This window comes from Chaetodon auriga, chromosome 1 (assembly GCF_051107435.1).
Source record: "Chaetodon auriga isolate fChaAug3 chromosome 1, fChaAug3.hap1, whole genome shotgun sequence".
In the NCBI taxonomy this organism is placed as follows: domain Eukaryota; kingdom Metazoa; phylum Chordata; class Actinopteri; order Chaetodontiformes; family Chaetodontidae; genus Chaetodon; species Chaetodon auriga.
The window spans coordinates 27484776-27499833 of NC_135074.1; the positions used below are offsets into that span (position 1 = coordinate 27484776).

The 15058-nt window shown below is 43.2% G+C and overlaps 1 protein-coding gene across 4 annotated transcripts in view; it reads left to right on the top strand.

The window, feature by feature from the left end:
* Nucleotides 1–15058, top strand: part of csnk1g1 (casein kinase 1, gamma 1) — a 30619-nt gene extending 15561 nt beyond the window's left edge. Inside the window, exons 5-14 of one of the 4 annotated variants that reach the window (XM_076733013.1) lie at nt 2549–2700; nt 5110–5344; nt 5433–5518; nt 5685–5769; nt 5952–6100; nt 6186–6293; nt 7393–7503; nt 9516–9622; nt 12936–12959; nt 13880–15058. In XM_076733013.1, the coding sequence (XP_076589128.1) occupies nt 2549–2700; nt 5110–5344; nt 5433–5518; nt 5685–5769; nt 5952–6100; nt 6186–6293; nt 7393–7503; nt 9516–9622; nt 12936–12959; nt 13880–13934 (1112 nt within the window). In that variant the 3' untranslated portion in view covers nt 13935–15058. The remainder of the gene's footprint in view (nt 1–2548; nt 2701–5109; nt 5345–5432; nt 5519–5684; nt 5770–5951; nt 6101–6185; nt 6294–7392; nt 7504–9515; nt 9623–12935; nt 12960–13879) is intronic. The other 3 variants (XM_076733021.1, XM_076733030.1, XM_076733038.1) reach the window with 3 other exon arrangements.

A 15058-nucleotide genomic window follows, 5' to 3' on the forward strand; every position in this document is an offset into this window, starting at 1 on the left:
TGTTTAACAATATATACAAACAGTATGTGCTAATGTAAGCTTAAACCAACCAGTTTCACCCAATAATATCATGACATCCACTCATCAATCAATCAATCTTCAGCTTTTAGTGGCACAGAGGTAAGATTCATTAGTTAGCTAGCTAGCAACAGCATGCTACGTCTGTGTGTCTTTGGGGGTTGGCCACCTTAAACATGGTGTGAGGTGTACACTGTCAGGATGTCGAGGAGTAACTAACCATCCACCTCCTGCAGTCTGAGGGACATGCGTACCTGCTCGTGTAACGGTAGTGATGAAGATGTTGAAGGAGGCATGTAGTCCTCTGCGATTGAGTGGAGACCAGCATCCAACTCTGAATCACTGTAATTGTCCATGTTCGTTACGACACGCCCACTTTTCAATGTTCAAATCTAATTGCTCCAAACGTGCTGTCCAGCCTGCTTCCCCTGGAAATACATCAATACTGTACGGAAGCTGGATGCTCTCGAAATGCCAGTTTCATCTGGACTTTAAAGCTGCTCTGATCAATATTTTTATGTTAACTAAGGATCAAATGACTGTGTGTAATGTGAAAGGTGTTACTGACAGTGACGAAACCAAAGAATGTTATCCCTCAAACCTGCAGTTCTCCTCAGCTCTACGGAGCGTTTTAATGTCAACTCACTGTTTTGGTTTTACTGCCAGAATCTGAACTGTATCGGTTGACTCTCACCACTTTTCGTTGACTTCGTTAGCCGGCGGTGGCAGGCAATCTGCTGTACACAACTTAGCAGAGTATTTAGCAGTTAAAGAGAGAGATGTTTTTTCTCAGGAGTTGGTGGAGACCAAAACAAAGCCAGAAAGAAAGTATGTACTGAACTTATGTTTGCCAGGTGAAATGTGACTCTAGTGGATGCTGATGTTGCTCTGTGCCTGCCGGATGTCTAAAGCCGTGTGCAAGCACCCATTTGTTCACCATATAAACTTTATAAAGTGATAGTATGTCAATCTCGTGTTTATAGTTTGTTTTGCTGTCACCAAATGGCCAAAAAATCAAGTAATGCACATTTAAATCTTTGAATTTACAATGAAATCATACATTCAGAGGAGAGGAACAAAGTGAAAAAAGAACAAAATAATAACATACTTATCTGCACTTACATATACATACACAAATGTGTCCCACATACACATATCTCCTACTACAGGCACAAGACTAACAATGCTAACAATGCTACTGTACATACAGTAATGCTATCTCCCGAAGAGTTTTTTAATGTTGCAGTCAAGATACTCGATATTAAAGAACTGGCTTTCAGATCGGGGACATGAAAAGCAATCAGGATGTCCCTCAGTCGTGTTCCCCCCCCCCCCATGCAATTATAATGTTTCCAAGGACTGAGCGCAGCTTAAGCAGTCTGATAAAGCAAGGTCTGTATGACCGAGGCTCCAGAGTTTCTTTGAAGTTTCTTGAGGGGCTCTTTAATAGGACTCTGACGAGCAGTAAGCAGGGGCAAACTTTGAATCATGCTCCACTAAAGGCAATTAGCAGTTTGACCTGATTTCCTGTTTCTTGAAACTAAAGTTCAGGATGTGGTCAGGAAGACAGCAAAGAAGAGGATATCACCAATTACAGATCATTAGAAACTGATGGGAGTTGTATGTGCATAAAGCTTGAAATGCTGAATTTCATACTGTGTGTGCAGGATGATGAGGATTTTGTTAACTTAAAACCACCCCTCTGTGTTACACACCCTGCCATCCCTTCACAATTTTAGGCATTAAGCTCACGCTCACACTTTGTGAGAAATGTGACTGGAGAAGGAGCTTAATTCCCAAATCACCAGTATTACAAACATCTCCATGAGACGGACTACAAGGATCAGCGCACCAGCCCCACCGTTATTACTGTTGCAATGTTCAGACCTCACAACACTAAACTGCACTGTGACAAGAAGTAAAATAAGAGCCAAGGTGACAGATGGAAGGGATTTTAGAGCAATTAGAGTGAGTAGAGCAGAGAGGATATGATTCAGTTGGGAGGATGTGATATGAGGCAGTGAAAAGATTAGTTTTCAGCCTGCAGTAGAGGAGTGACACACTTCTATTTGTAGGCTCTGTGTTGTGTTTTACTTCAGGGTTAATGTTTACCTAGCTGCTCTCTCTGCTCTCTGTCCTCAGTAACCTTGTGGTGCCCCTCCTCCTATCTGACCAGTTTGAGGCCTCTTAATGTTCACCTTGGACCTAACTTAGAAATATCATTAGTCAAGGGAGACAGGAATAATAAACACTTTTGCCACGCAGCCTTCTCAGAACTCCCACTAGTTTATACAACACATTGAAGGCATATTCTGATTTTTATTATCTGCTCTCTAGAATTTGCTTGTCTTCCTCCAGTTTGATATTTACAATCTACTATTAACAGTAATCTTCATCTTTGATGCACTTGCAAATGCGTAGACACATGAATAATTAAGACTTTGGGTTGCTTAGACAGATGTCCAGCTGTGTCCACTGGGCTGGGATTTTTTTTGTCTCTGATGAATCTAATTTCTTTCTTGTGTTTCAGCTGAAGGCGTGCCCCAGGTGTTTTACTTCGGGCCCTGTGGGAAATACAACGCCATGGTCCTGGAGCTGCTGGGCCCGAGTCTAGAGGACCTCTTTGACCTTTGTGACAGGACCTTTTCGCTGAAGACTGTCTTAATGATAGCAATTCAGCTGGTGAGTTCAGAGCATTATGTGACACACTAAGTTATTATGTCTGATGAAATGTTGCTATTTATGATTTGTATGGAAAAAACAGGTAACAGACCAAACAACCAAGCAGATTATTGTACACTCTAAAGGAAAGGCCACTTAAAATAGCTGTGTGTGCTGTCTGCTGAACTTATTAAAAGAAGTGATCAGTGCAGGGACATAATCATGCTATTCTCGACACTCTGTTGGTATAAGCCTCCGCTTTGAACACAAATGGCCATCTCAGTGTCTCATTCATTCTGATGAACTGCATTGCTGTGCTGTCATGATGCAAAGGCGTTGTTAAAGCTCAACACCTCCTGCAGATGTTTCACAATTAAAAGCAGTTTTTGAAGTGACTCTGCCCCCTGAATCACTGGTAGGGTTTAATGTGAAACAGATGGAGGAACCTTGACAAAAAATCTTTGCGAGAGCTTTCAAGCACATCTCAGTCTTTTTTTCTCCATCAGCAGATGGAGTTTGCTCAGTTGACAATTCAATTATGCTCAGTTGACAAACAGAGCAAACTGTGAGTTGCATATCAAGATCTGGGAAAGGCTAACAAGAGGACCTCGAGTTAAACTGTTTTCAATGTCAAGCATAAAGTTTTGCCACCAATATGGAGGGATGTTGTGTTCCCATTAACAGCAAAGAGCACAGGCAGATAATTAACATGGCAAAGGAGAAATGGCAAAATATGATGAGATATAAAATGGGAAATTACAAATTCATATGTCTCAAATAAAGGCCTGGTTCTGCCTTTTTTGCCTTTCTTTTTGGCACCAAAATGGACAAGATAATGTATAATGTGATGAGCTAAATGCACCCAATGTCCTGCCTGCAGGCCGTCGTCCCATAGAGCAGGGTGTCAGTGCAGAGTCTCCCATTACCCAGTCTGCAAATTAGCAATCACTCAGTACATACGCACTATTAGGCAAAGTCAGGTAGGCTGGAAGCTATCAGAAAGAGCAAAGCCATCACTGAATCTCATTAAGTTTGAACAGCTCAGAGGGTGGTTTGACCCAGTCTTTTAGGCACCTCAGACATCTCAAAATTTCTAGCATTTCATTTTGTCAGCATAAAATGTGCAGTGCTCTTGTAATGAAGATAGCCTCTGCAAATTTGTGAGGAAACCTACAAAACAGCACAACATAAGCATGGTGCTGCAGAACAGAGTTGCTAAAGCCTGCGTCTCAGCCAATCTCTCCTCTGCATTCATCACGTAGGTCCTCCTCCTTATTTTTTGGCACAAATGATTGATCCTGCAATAAGAGCTGTGAGCTTATACTCCTACTCATGCTCACTCTTTTTTTTTTTTTGGTTTGGTAAAAGAAAGAGTGTTTCAAAGTATCAGGATCCCTCAAGATCAAACCTAAGTAAAGGGTCTTATTACTCACAGCATGACTTCATTTCCCACCGTGTAGCTGTTTTTCTTGTCAGTTCCAGATCTCCTCTTGGACGGTAGCGGCTACATGAGCAGTTGGTTGAAATTACTCATCGATAAACACATTGTCATTCTGATCCCAATCGCTGGTGCTTTTGTCGTCCTAAATCCCTGCAGGATAGTTTGCGTCTCTGTTGGTGTCGAGCCAGAATTTCAAACCAATTTTCAAACAGAGGCTTTTGTTGTGTGATGGTAATGGGCCACTGTGGTAACTATGCAGCAGAAGGAATTCATCATTGGCCAATCAGTGAAATTTTAATTGATGACTGATAAATGATTCATCATTTATCAGTTAAGACTACTTAATATGTTGTAGTCATCAGTATTAATTGATTATATTAGTTGCAGCCTCGGTGTATTATAATGATGGATTTTATAGCACTAATTGGCTCCCTGTTTTGTTGACGTCTTTAATCCTATTAAGTCTTTAAAAGCATACTCCAGCATTTAAGTTTTGAACTTTCATAAAGTTGGGGGACTTGCAAGAAACTGATTACAGAGACAGTTGTATCTTTCATTGAACCTGCCATGATAGGTGTATATACCCACATCTTTCAAACCTGACGTACCCAGTTTGCATTGCAGGGTTTCTGTTACACATTTATAGTCTTCAAGCTGAAATGACTCAGGTGATGTTGCATAAGCCATTTTCTCAGACCTGTCAAAGCAACTGTCTTCACAGGCTGCGAGCAGGCTAACTGTGACGAGTAAACTGATCTTCCTGGGTAAAATCTGTGGAAAGCCCTTTTAATGTATAATAATAACAATCAGTTACGCAGGACGTGCTGTGTTACAGTCCAGGCTGACGTGCTGCAGCAGTGAACTGTCACTTTTGACAGTTTGACAGTAATTTTGCTAACTCGATCCCCATTTTGCTGACCTTGTCGCCTGCTTTGTGATCGGATCAGGTTTTTGTTCATGTTTCTTTTTGCTGTATTCTTTCTCACCAGATTTCTCGAATGGAGTACGTGCACTCTAAAAACCTCATCTATAGAGATGTAAAACCTGAAAACTTTCTCATCGGACGGCAAGGGAATAAAAAGGAACACATCATCCACATCATTGACTTTGGCTTGGCCAAAGAATACATCGACCCCGAGACCAAAAAACACATTCCATACCGGGAGCATAAGAGCTTGACTGGCACTGCTCGATACATGTCCATCAACACGCATTTAGGCAAAGGTGAGATTCGTTCCCGAGCTTTGTTTTTGTTGTGATAATGCACAGTTCAGAGCTTCAGAGTGAAACGTTATCAAATCTGTTGATGCAGAACAAAGCCGGCGAGATGACCTGGAGGCCTTAGGCCACATGTTCATGTATTTCCTTCGTGGGAGTCTACCGTGGCAAGGACTAAAGGTTTGCTGAGAACATTGAAGTGTTCCAAAATCTGTTCCAGAATCAGTTTTATCCGATGAAGAGGAGCATTAATCAAAAGAAAAAATAAAACACGAGAGCTGACGTGATTTCTGACACTGAACATCAGAATCGGTTCACACGTCTTTCTGTTTTGATTCTCCTGAAGGCCGACACGTTGAAAGAGCGATACCAGAAGATCGGAGACACAAAACGAAACACTCCCATCGAGGTCCTCTGTGAGAACTTCCCAGGTACACTGATGATGGCTGTGTTTCGCTGATGCATCAGGCTGCAAAGCTGTTGTCCGCCAACCAGTTTTCTGCAATATTTTCCCACATTGATGTTTTAAAATCTCATCATATTTCATAACTAGAATGATGGTGTCAGTATCAGAGGTTACATCGTTCTTTCTTTTTCTGTCTGTGACATTCAGAGGAGATGGCCACCTACCTGCGATATGTGAGACGGTTGGACTTCTTCGAAAAGCCCGACTATGAATATCTGAGGACTCTGTTCACTGAACTGTTTGAGCGAAAAGGATACACCTTTGACTACACTTACGACTGGGTTGGCAGGCAGATAGTAAGTAACGCACATGAGCTGTGAACAGATACATTCTGAGACGTTTAACATTTTGAAGCTTTTAACTGATCATTACGCCCCTCAGCCCACACCAGTGGGGTCTGTCCATATAGACTCTGGAGCGTCTGCAGTCACGAGAGAGAGCCATCCTCACAGAGATCGACCCTCACAGCATCCACCAATTAGAAATCAGGTAGGCCAGCTTTTGTTTTTTTCGTCGTGGGCAAATGTGTGAGTGTGTGTGTTTCCTCAGGCCTTTGTTGCAGTGAAAGCAAGAGAAATAGTGCATTACAGCCTAATGAGGCACACACACGTATGAGTAACATTCCCCTGCTCCCACCGAGAGTCGGCCTCTGTAAAGTGAACACAACATGTTGAGAAGCTCAGGATTCTTCAGTTATCAGGATCATTATCATCAAACAAAGCTAATGTGCATGAAGAGTTTCAGCGGTTTTCAGACCATTATCCCCATATTTATATTTGTGACAGTTAGTGAGCAGATTAATTATTGTGGGTGGATTGTTGATTGTTGACAAGTATGTCAGACCAGAAATTGAAATGGATTCTGCTGATTGACAGCAGCCTGCTAAGATAAAGATGACTAAGAATAAGGCTCTAATCCTTCACGTGCTGTAGAACGACACTGAAATGAGACAGACAAGGTTCGAAGATGTACTCAAGTTGTTTCATTAATGGCTTTTCTGACCAGCATTTCCGAAGGACTGCAGGTCACCCCAGCTTGTTTTTGTGGTTTCAGAGCGCTGGTGCAAATGTTTTCCTCCATATCAGGTTTGGCTGAATGCAAACAGTCAAATGTTTCTGCCAGTTAAGGATTTTAATAACTTTTTTTCAGTGACTCTGCTGAACATTTGGTCACTAATTGCTGTAACAGAGACAAATCGTCAAACAGAGGGCTTGTTTCATTTAAAAAAAAAAAAAGGTTTTAAAAGGGTTAAAAAGCTGTTGAGTACCTTAGGATTGATGAGTGTTTTTGAAGTGTAATGAGAGTGAGGCCAAAGTTTGAGATGTGACAGCTTACCTCCGTTTGGCTTCAGGCTCATTAGGTTCTGGTTCAGTTCACTGGCTGAAGCCTTGCTTTGATTTTGATTCACTTTTTTGTTTATTTATTTATTTATTTTCTTCTCCATTTCTCATGCTGCTTTGCATGGTACCTGGCCTCGCACACCCAATTACCCATCTTTCCTAACACAATTATTCCATCACTCCCCCTCCCATCGCACCCCCCAAACCCTCTTCCCCTCCCATCACCGACGCCCCCGACTCCTGAGCAGACAGCGGTCTCAGATCGACGAGGAGCATGGGAGGTGCAGCCCACACGCCAAGCAAACTCCTCCTACCTGACCTCCCACCTGGCAGCGGACAGGCACGGGGGCTCAGTGCAGGTATACACCCCTCACCTGATCAACCAGCAGCCCCCACCCGATCTCTATGGAGTCAGATCTGTCTCATATGTTCAAATTCAGACAAATACATAATATTTCAAGATAAAGACTTCACCGTACTCAGATGCATCATAACACGTAAAACACAAACAAAACAGTTCTTAAAGAAAATTTTATTGTCTAAAAACGCTGATTCTGCTTTTCTAAAGCAGATTTTGCTTATTGTTAATTTAAGGCTATTTTCACACTTTGAGATATACTTTCCAGGTCACACAGAAGAGATAAAAATGCACAAACTTAGAAACTTTATCATTCATGTTAAGAAAATATCATCATTTCTAATGACTGTAAGTTAATGTACAGTAGTAGATAACAGACATTTTACCAGGACGTGATATTGGTCTTGTTCTTTAGCCTTGTGTGTGAGACAGATCTACAACCATTTACCTCCCCCACCCTTTTACCCCTGGCTGGGAAATGTTATTTTTCTGCACCACCATATGCATGTCATCTGGTGCCACCCACCCCAGATGGTGAAACTGTGGTTTAGCTTTATAAACAGCAGCCCTTGGTTGTGGCATTTTGATCTCAGTTCCTCAATCTCTTCATGGCGTTCGGATGTTCCGTGCAAGATGAAGAAGCCTCTTGCATGGCAGGGTGACCTGGCTTAGCCGACTAAGTGCATGCTCTTAAGTCGTAAAGGGTCATTATGCTTAAAGGAACATCCTGGTGTAACTTTGACAACTTGCCATTACCTCAGGTTGTCCCGGTCTGTGACGAGCTCTGTTTGCATAGGTGTGTACAGTGTTGGCTTTAGCAGATCTCTGGTTATTCTGCTAAATGCCGTTCACTGCCATTCATGTTGAAACGGCGCAAAGCTGCCAGGCACACAGTAGGTATTTCACCCATGTAACAGCTGTTGTCACCATCATTCACTTTGTCCTGGTTGTTGTCCATCAGCACAGACATGTCTCTCCAGCTCTGATTGGACACTAGCAATGCCAGCAAGGTTGGCTGTTAAACTGTTAGTTTATAAAACAGCATTTGTTGGTTTTGACTCATTTCATGAGTTTATATAAAGGTGGTTCAGATACTTAGTTTCTGTTTTCAATGTTTATCGATCCTTCTTTGGATATTCATGCAAACATAGCCTTCCTATGTAACTTATGAAAGCTGTGCAGTGACTGTTCTGCTATCACATAATTTCCCCTGAAATTCTTTAATGTGTGGGTTGACTCAGAAAAAGACTCAAACACCAACACTGCTGAGAATATCTCGCTGGAGAAATAGATGTTAATGAAGAAAGCAGCCCATAACACAGTGCTGCAGTGCTGTGGAAATCCATTGAAAGCAAAAGTCATTTTCATTCACGTCACTTGACACCGAAATGGATCGATTTTTATAGAAACTGGTAAGATTAGAGTTGAATGTGAAGGTGATGGTGGTGATCTGTAAGACTTCTTTTATTTTTATTTCTAAAGCTGAATGGGTTGTAAGCAAGTTCACTTCAGCAGCAGTGTGTTTCCTGCACCTTCATCTACACCGTCTCAACATGAGTGGAAGTGAATGGTGTCATGTTGGCTGAGATTGACAAAGGTGTACACTGTATGCACCTATGAACAGAAAACACATTTATACAATAATTATGATGCAATTTCTTCTGCAGGTTAATGTGACAATCAATCAATCAATCAATCAGTCTGTGTGTCTGTTGGCAGCCATGTCTGTTTGCTCTGTTTGTGTGTGATTGTTCATCTGCGTCTCTCTGATTTGAAAAAGGTTTATGTTCTCACAAAGCTCTCCTGAAGAACAAACACGCTCATGTCTTTTGTGTTGTGGATGTGTTGCCGTTCTTTGCTGCTGTGAGACGTGGCTCCATAGAGGAGACCGAGGAAGTGAGGTGGTTTGGTTTTGAAGCGGAGAAGCTCTCCATCACAGCAGGGCCCGTTTTTCACCTTGATTCTGGGCGACGTCCTCACTGTTTGTGGAAGTAACGCCCGTCTGTGCCACAGGTGGTCAGCTCGACCAACGGGGAGCTGAACGCTGACGATCCGCTGGCGGCTCATTCCAACGCTCCGATTACAGCTCAGGCAGAGGTGGAAGTGGTCGACGAGGCCAAGTATGTGTCACACACCCGCCACACCACTCCTCCGTGTCCATCTGTCGCTTCCTCTCCTCGCCGCTCTTCCTCTCTACCTCTCTCTGTCTCTCTCTCTCTTTTTGCTATGCTGTGGAATTGTGACAGCCCCCCACCCCCCCAGCTGTCATCCAGCTCCTGTCCCTCTCATCTTCTGTCTGACTGTGTGGGTTTTTGATCCTTACCGCTGCCTGTCTCCATGCTGTTCTCTCAATAACATTTTTTTTTTTTTTTAAAGAAAGAAAAGCCGATGCAGATTAACTCCTCAGTCGGAGCTAACACAGTGTCACATACCTGCAGCCTGAGCAGCCAGCCTCTAACATAAGCTACACTGGGGATGTCATGTCAGAGAAATACTCCGCTGTTGATCAGCCTGCTGATTGTGTCTTTAACAGCACCAGTAATGATGGTTGCAGTGCAGATCCTGTCAGTGTCTGGTGGTAGCAGCCAGTTGAGATCACACCAGATTGTCCATGTGGTAAACTTGGTCACGTGTAAAGTTTATGCACACGCTGTCATCGTCATGCGACTCGCTTCTGACGTGTCACTCCCTTGTCTCAAACATGGCGGTTGTTAGCAATGTTGTTAGCACTGCTTCTGCTCAGTTCATCTTAAAGCTGGTGGCAGTAGCTAAACAGCTACTGGTGCTCGTCTTGAGCACCACTAGCTGGACTGATGCCATGCTGCATGGCTGGCCGCCCACTGTGTAAAAACTGCGCTGCTAGCTGAATGTCACATGATTCAGCTGACTGAGAAGAACTGAGCTGAGCTCTTTTGAGACAAACAAAAACGTTAATGGAGAAAATAAGTGCTTTGCAGCTGAGGTTGTTGGATATTACAGTAAATTCTTTTTGTTTGATAACAGTATGAGCAAAAACAGGCAGTGAACCTTGACTCCATAATACAGAGGTTTAGTTGGAACTGACTGAAGTACTGAGAGCTGCACATCCTGAGACTCTGAGACATTCAAAAATGTCTCTAAACACACTCATGTTTTATTCCAAGACTCAGCTCTGATTGAGGGAGGAGACCGTCCTGATTTGGCTCCCAGTCGACTTTGTTACCGAGCAGAACCGCAGTCGTGCAGGTCAGCCTCGGCGTTCCCTGTTGTGAGGCAGCGGTGGGAACATTTGTGATTACAGCTCTGCCAGGCCTGCTGAAAAACACTGCTGATGAAAGTATTAGGCTGTAAAATATTAGGTAAGTGTTGTTAGGATTGCAGTTGTGGGCGTGTAGCTGGTAGGCATCACTGGTGGTGGTGTTACATCTGAATGATTGCAATATGAATAGTATGAATAGTGCTAAAGTTTGAGCAGATAAATAGTTTGTCTCTCAGTAAATGCTGGGTTTAAAATGCCAGAGTTAGTACATAAATGATTAAAACAGTGGATCATTTCTTTAATTCTGACGAATGCGTTTTTGTTCCATTCTGTGTTTGATTAAATGGTTTCCAGAAAATCATGTTGCTGACGTTAAATTGAAAGTCAGTGCTGAGTTAGTGGTCCATTGAGCAGGTAATGTCAGATAAATCATCACCGAGCCAGCTGACCATTTAAAATGAGAAGTTAGTCAAAGCAGGAGGTCAGTCGTGAAGCGAAATGAACCCACTGACTTCATCCTGTCGCGCTGTGATAAATGCTTGTGTTTATTACACTTTATATCACAATGTATTTAGTTTCAGTCCGGCTCTCTTTAAGATAATGTGATATATATGGAAGAGATTTACCATCTCTCCCATCACAGTCCAACGAATCCACTGTAAAAAGAAAGATTCCCCTCTGCCAGCCTGCTCATGAATCTCCCAGAGGTTCGTCCACTTTAATCCGCGCTCGTTTCTATTCCTGCCCAGACGACAGGCCTTCCTCCTGTCGTCTCCGCTCACACAGTTGTTTGATATGATGATTGGTGTGTTTGCTGGCAGCCTCTTTGAAACCACGTCAGGCAACTTGATGTTTGATACAAGACCGTGAAGTAACGAATGCACGAACAGGTTGAATTAACGCCACATTTGATCTTTTTATTGACATTTGTGGGCTGAAACCTGCTTCTGACGGTTGATTGTTTTCAGTCTGTGCATGTTCAGGTTAAACTGACTGATTTTGGTTTCCATCAGTGGTGCTGTAATGGACAGTTATGAAAATCATAATGTACACTTATGCATCTTCCAGCTGTATATAGCAGAAGAAATAGTCCACAACTTTTTTAGGTTAATTGACAACTCTCTCACATTTTTAACTAATTAGACATTTGCAGTGATAGAAGAATGAAGTCCTGTTTAAGTTTAAATTTAGTTAAGTAATTAATTAAGTAGAGGTTTGGGAATATGACAAGGAGGGAGACCACACTAGAGATCAAACAAACAACAAAAGAAGAGTAGTTTATTAAAACCAAAGTCAACACGAATGAACAGTGATACCAACCATACAATGCACGGATGTGTGGCGTTCATGTGCTGTGGGGGTGGTGGTGGTGGGTGGATGCCAGCTGTAGGAAGTCGAGACACACAGTGAACACATGGCCTGGCCTTTACAGCCTTCAGGGCCCAGGTGGGCCGAATCAGCTGATGACCCCAGGACAGCCGCCAGGACAGTGGGAGAGGTGTCACAATGCATGGCTTCATAAAACAGTCTGCACCATATGATCCAGCTCTTACATGAAGACGAACTGTAACTAAATATTCACACCTAAGTGTAACTGTTATGTTGCTAACTGAAGTGACTGCTTGAGCTAATGTTAGCCTGCTAACACGTGAGCTGTTTAGACTAAAGAGACGAAGAGCTAATATTTAATGAGGTCGACAAATCTGACCGGAGAATTTTAATGAGCATCTAACAAAAATAATGCAATAAACCTTAAATTACAAAACGTTACACCAGTAACTAAATGAAAAAGCTGCTAACAACTAGACAGTTGACTCATGAGCAGCTTTTTAGGAGGCAGACGAGGTCTTGAATGCACGTTCTTCGTTCTAACGCAGCAGAAATCCCACCACTTGTTTTGATGCTGTAACGTCCTCATAGCCAAGAATTCTGGGAGGAAAAACGAAGCCAACTCCCAGCCGACACACGAGACGTGACACCGGACGAAATAGCTGCAGGGTAGATGTTCTGTGACCTCTTCGGCCATCTTTTCTCCTGTGACCTCTCGCGCGTCCCCTCCCTGTGTCCACCTGCGTCCTGTTGGTGTGTTTGCGTGCATGTTTGTGTGGCATGTGCCCGGTCCCATCATCTTGGTCTTGCTGTATTAATCTATCTTACCTTTCTCTTTACACTCTTTCCTCTCTCTTCTTCTGTAGCTGCGTGAAAATGCTCAACCTGTGGTGAGTCCCTCTCTGCTAGTCCACATCAGACTCATGGGACAGGGAGTGGACCGGCCTAGGCTGGGCCCAGTGGAGTTGTCATTTTACAAACCTGAACTAGACTCTCACTGGTGCAGCGGTGCCATTTAACACTGTCTACCATGTGTACGATCAAGTCTCTGCCCGTTTGTTCACCAGCGCCTGATCAATAAGTGACAGACGGGTGAAGAATACAGTAAACTGCTGCCGTTTGAGCGGCCATGCTAACTTCAACCAGGGCAGAAAGAAAGAACAGGAGCACTTTGAGCTAACTCAGCTTTGTGGGCCCCTGTGATGTTTAGAAGCAAAAGCTTATCGGTCCTTTTCAGCAGCACATTTGGCTCCAGGTTAAAGGTCTTTAAACTCTTGTTGCATGGTGCACCATTATTCGTTATTGATGAATTAATCGAAGAGTACCCAGTCACTGTCCTATGTCTTGATCCACTGCTTTTTTTCTTGTCTTTTGTATGTTTTTATTGACCATTCAGGCTCACCGTGTCTTGTGCTCTTTGTGTGCACTGCTCCATTTTTGTTTATTTCTATTTTTTTGCATCAGAGAAATCCTTCCTCCAGAGTCACTGCAGCCGTTTGTAGTCGAGTCCCCTCTGCCATTTTTTCTGTTTGTAAAAATGGTGGGAGGTGAAGAAGCATGCAAACACTTGGTGGATGGGAATGCATCCATCTTGTCCTTGATGCTAACGTTATAAGAATCAAACCTTTTGCCAGCTGCAGTTCTCACTATTACGATCCCAAAAACATGCCCAGATTTGGAAGACTCAAATTAAGCTCCTGTGATATCTCCCACACTAATTTAAGCAGCCCGCTCGTGTTTGTTCTTCCCTCCGCTGCGTCTGAAGCCTCTCTCATCTCCGTGTCGGTTTAATGTCCGTCTCTGTCTGCAGGTGCTGCTGTTTCTTCAAGCGAAAACGGAAGAAGAACACGCCGAGGCACAAATGATCATCCACCGCCGGCCTGAAACGCTCGCAAGTGTCCGGCTCAGTTGATTGTGATTTCAGAAATCAGTAAGGTCCCGTTCAGAATAAAAGAGGGAGACGGCTGAAAGATCTTGATTGAATTGTTCTCTGGAGGGACCAGTTAAAAATGGATTGTTGAGACGTGCAAGATGCTTGTGTCTTTTGATGGGAGTCCTGTTTTTGTTTTGTTTTTTCCAGTTTTTCTTTTTTTCCTCCTCCTGTGTGGGAATGTTTTGCAGGCCAGTCGTCCAAATGGGAGCCTTTTTGTTGGAATTATGCAGAGGATAATCCTGCTTTTTTTTTTTTTTTTTTTTTAATTTCCCCCTCCTCCCTGAGACATCCAGCATTTGTATTTTTCTCTCCTCATTTTTGCCATATTCGTTGCTCCCGTTTCTCCTCTGTGGTATTGAAGGGAAGAGACGGATCTTCCTGTGGACTCTTGCCACCTTCGACCTGTTTCATAGTACGATTTCCTCGTTTGACTCACATATTTTCATCCCCCCTCTGTCAAGTCCCAGTTCAGAGCGGTTCGCCCCCGGTTAGTTTGCTAACTCATTTAGACACAAAGCCCCTTTGGTCTTTCCTGACGTGGGACTGAATGTAAACGTGAACACGCGAGGAGCCGAGAGTGTAACTGCCTATCTTCACGTACAGGCACAAAGAGCATCAGTCTGCCATTTGGCCCCTGCACTTTTTTTCCTCCAAAGAGGTCAACCCTGGCACCGGGACCCGGGCCTGAGAGAACAGGAGACCGGAGACGCCTCCTGCACTGTGTTCTCTGAGGATGATTTCTGCTCACGCTGCTTGGTTAAAGCACTCCCCTTAACCACGCCGCTGTCAAACACACTACAGTCTCTTCTGACTCTCATGCAGTTTTGCTCCTGTTGGCTTTGTGATGATGAGCAGCAACCTGACACTTATAGATGGGGCTGAAAAAAAAAATGCTATTTATGCTATTTATCTCTTGGTTGCCACCAGTTTTTCTTACTGAATCTAAAACATACACACTGAATGTATGGACGGAAAAGTAAATGACTTTGGAGCATTTATATAATCTGTCATGTGCATGGGAAGGAAATTGCAGTTAAGGAGTTCAGACCAATGTTT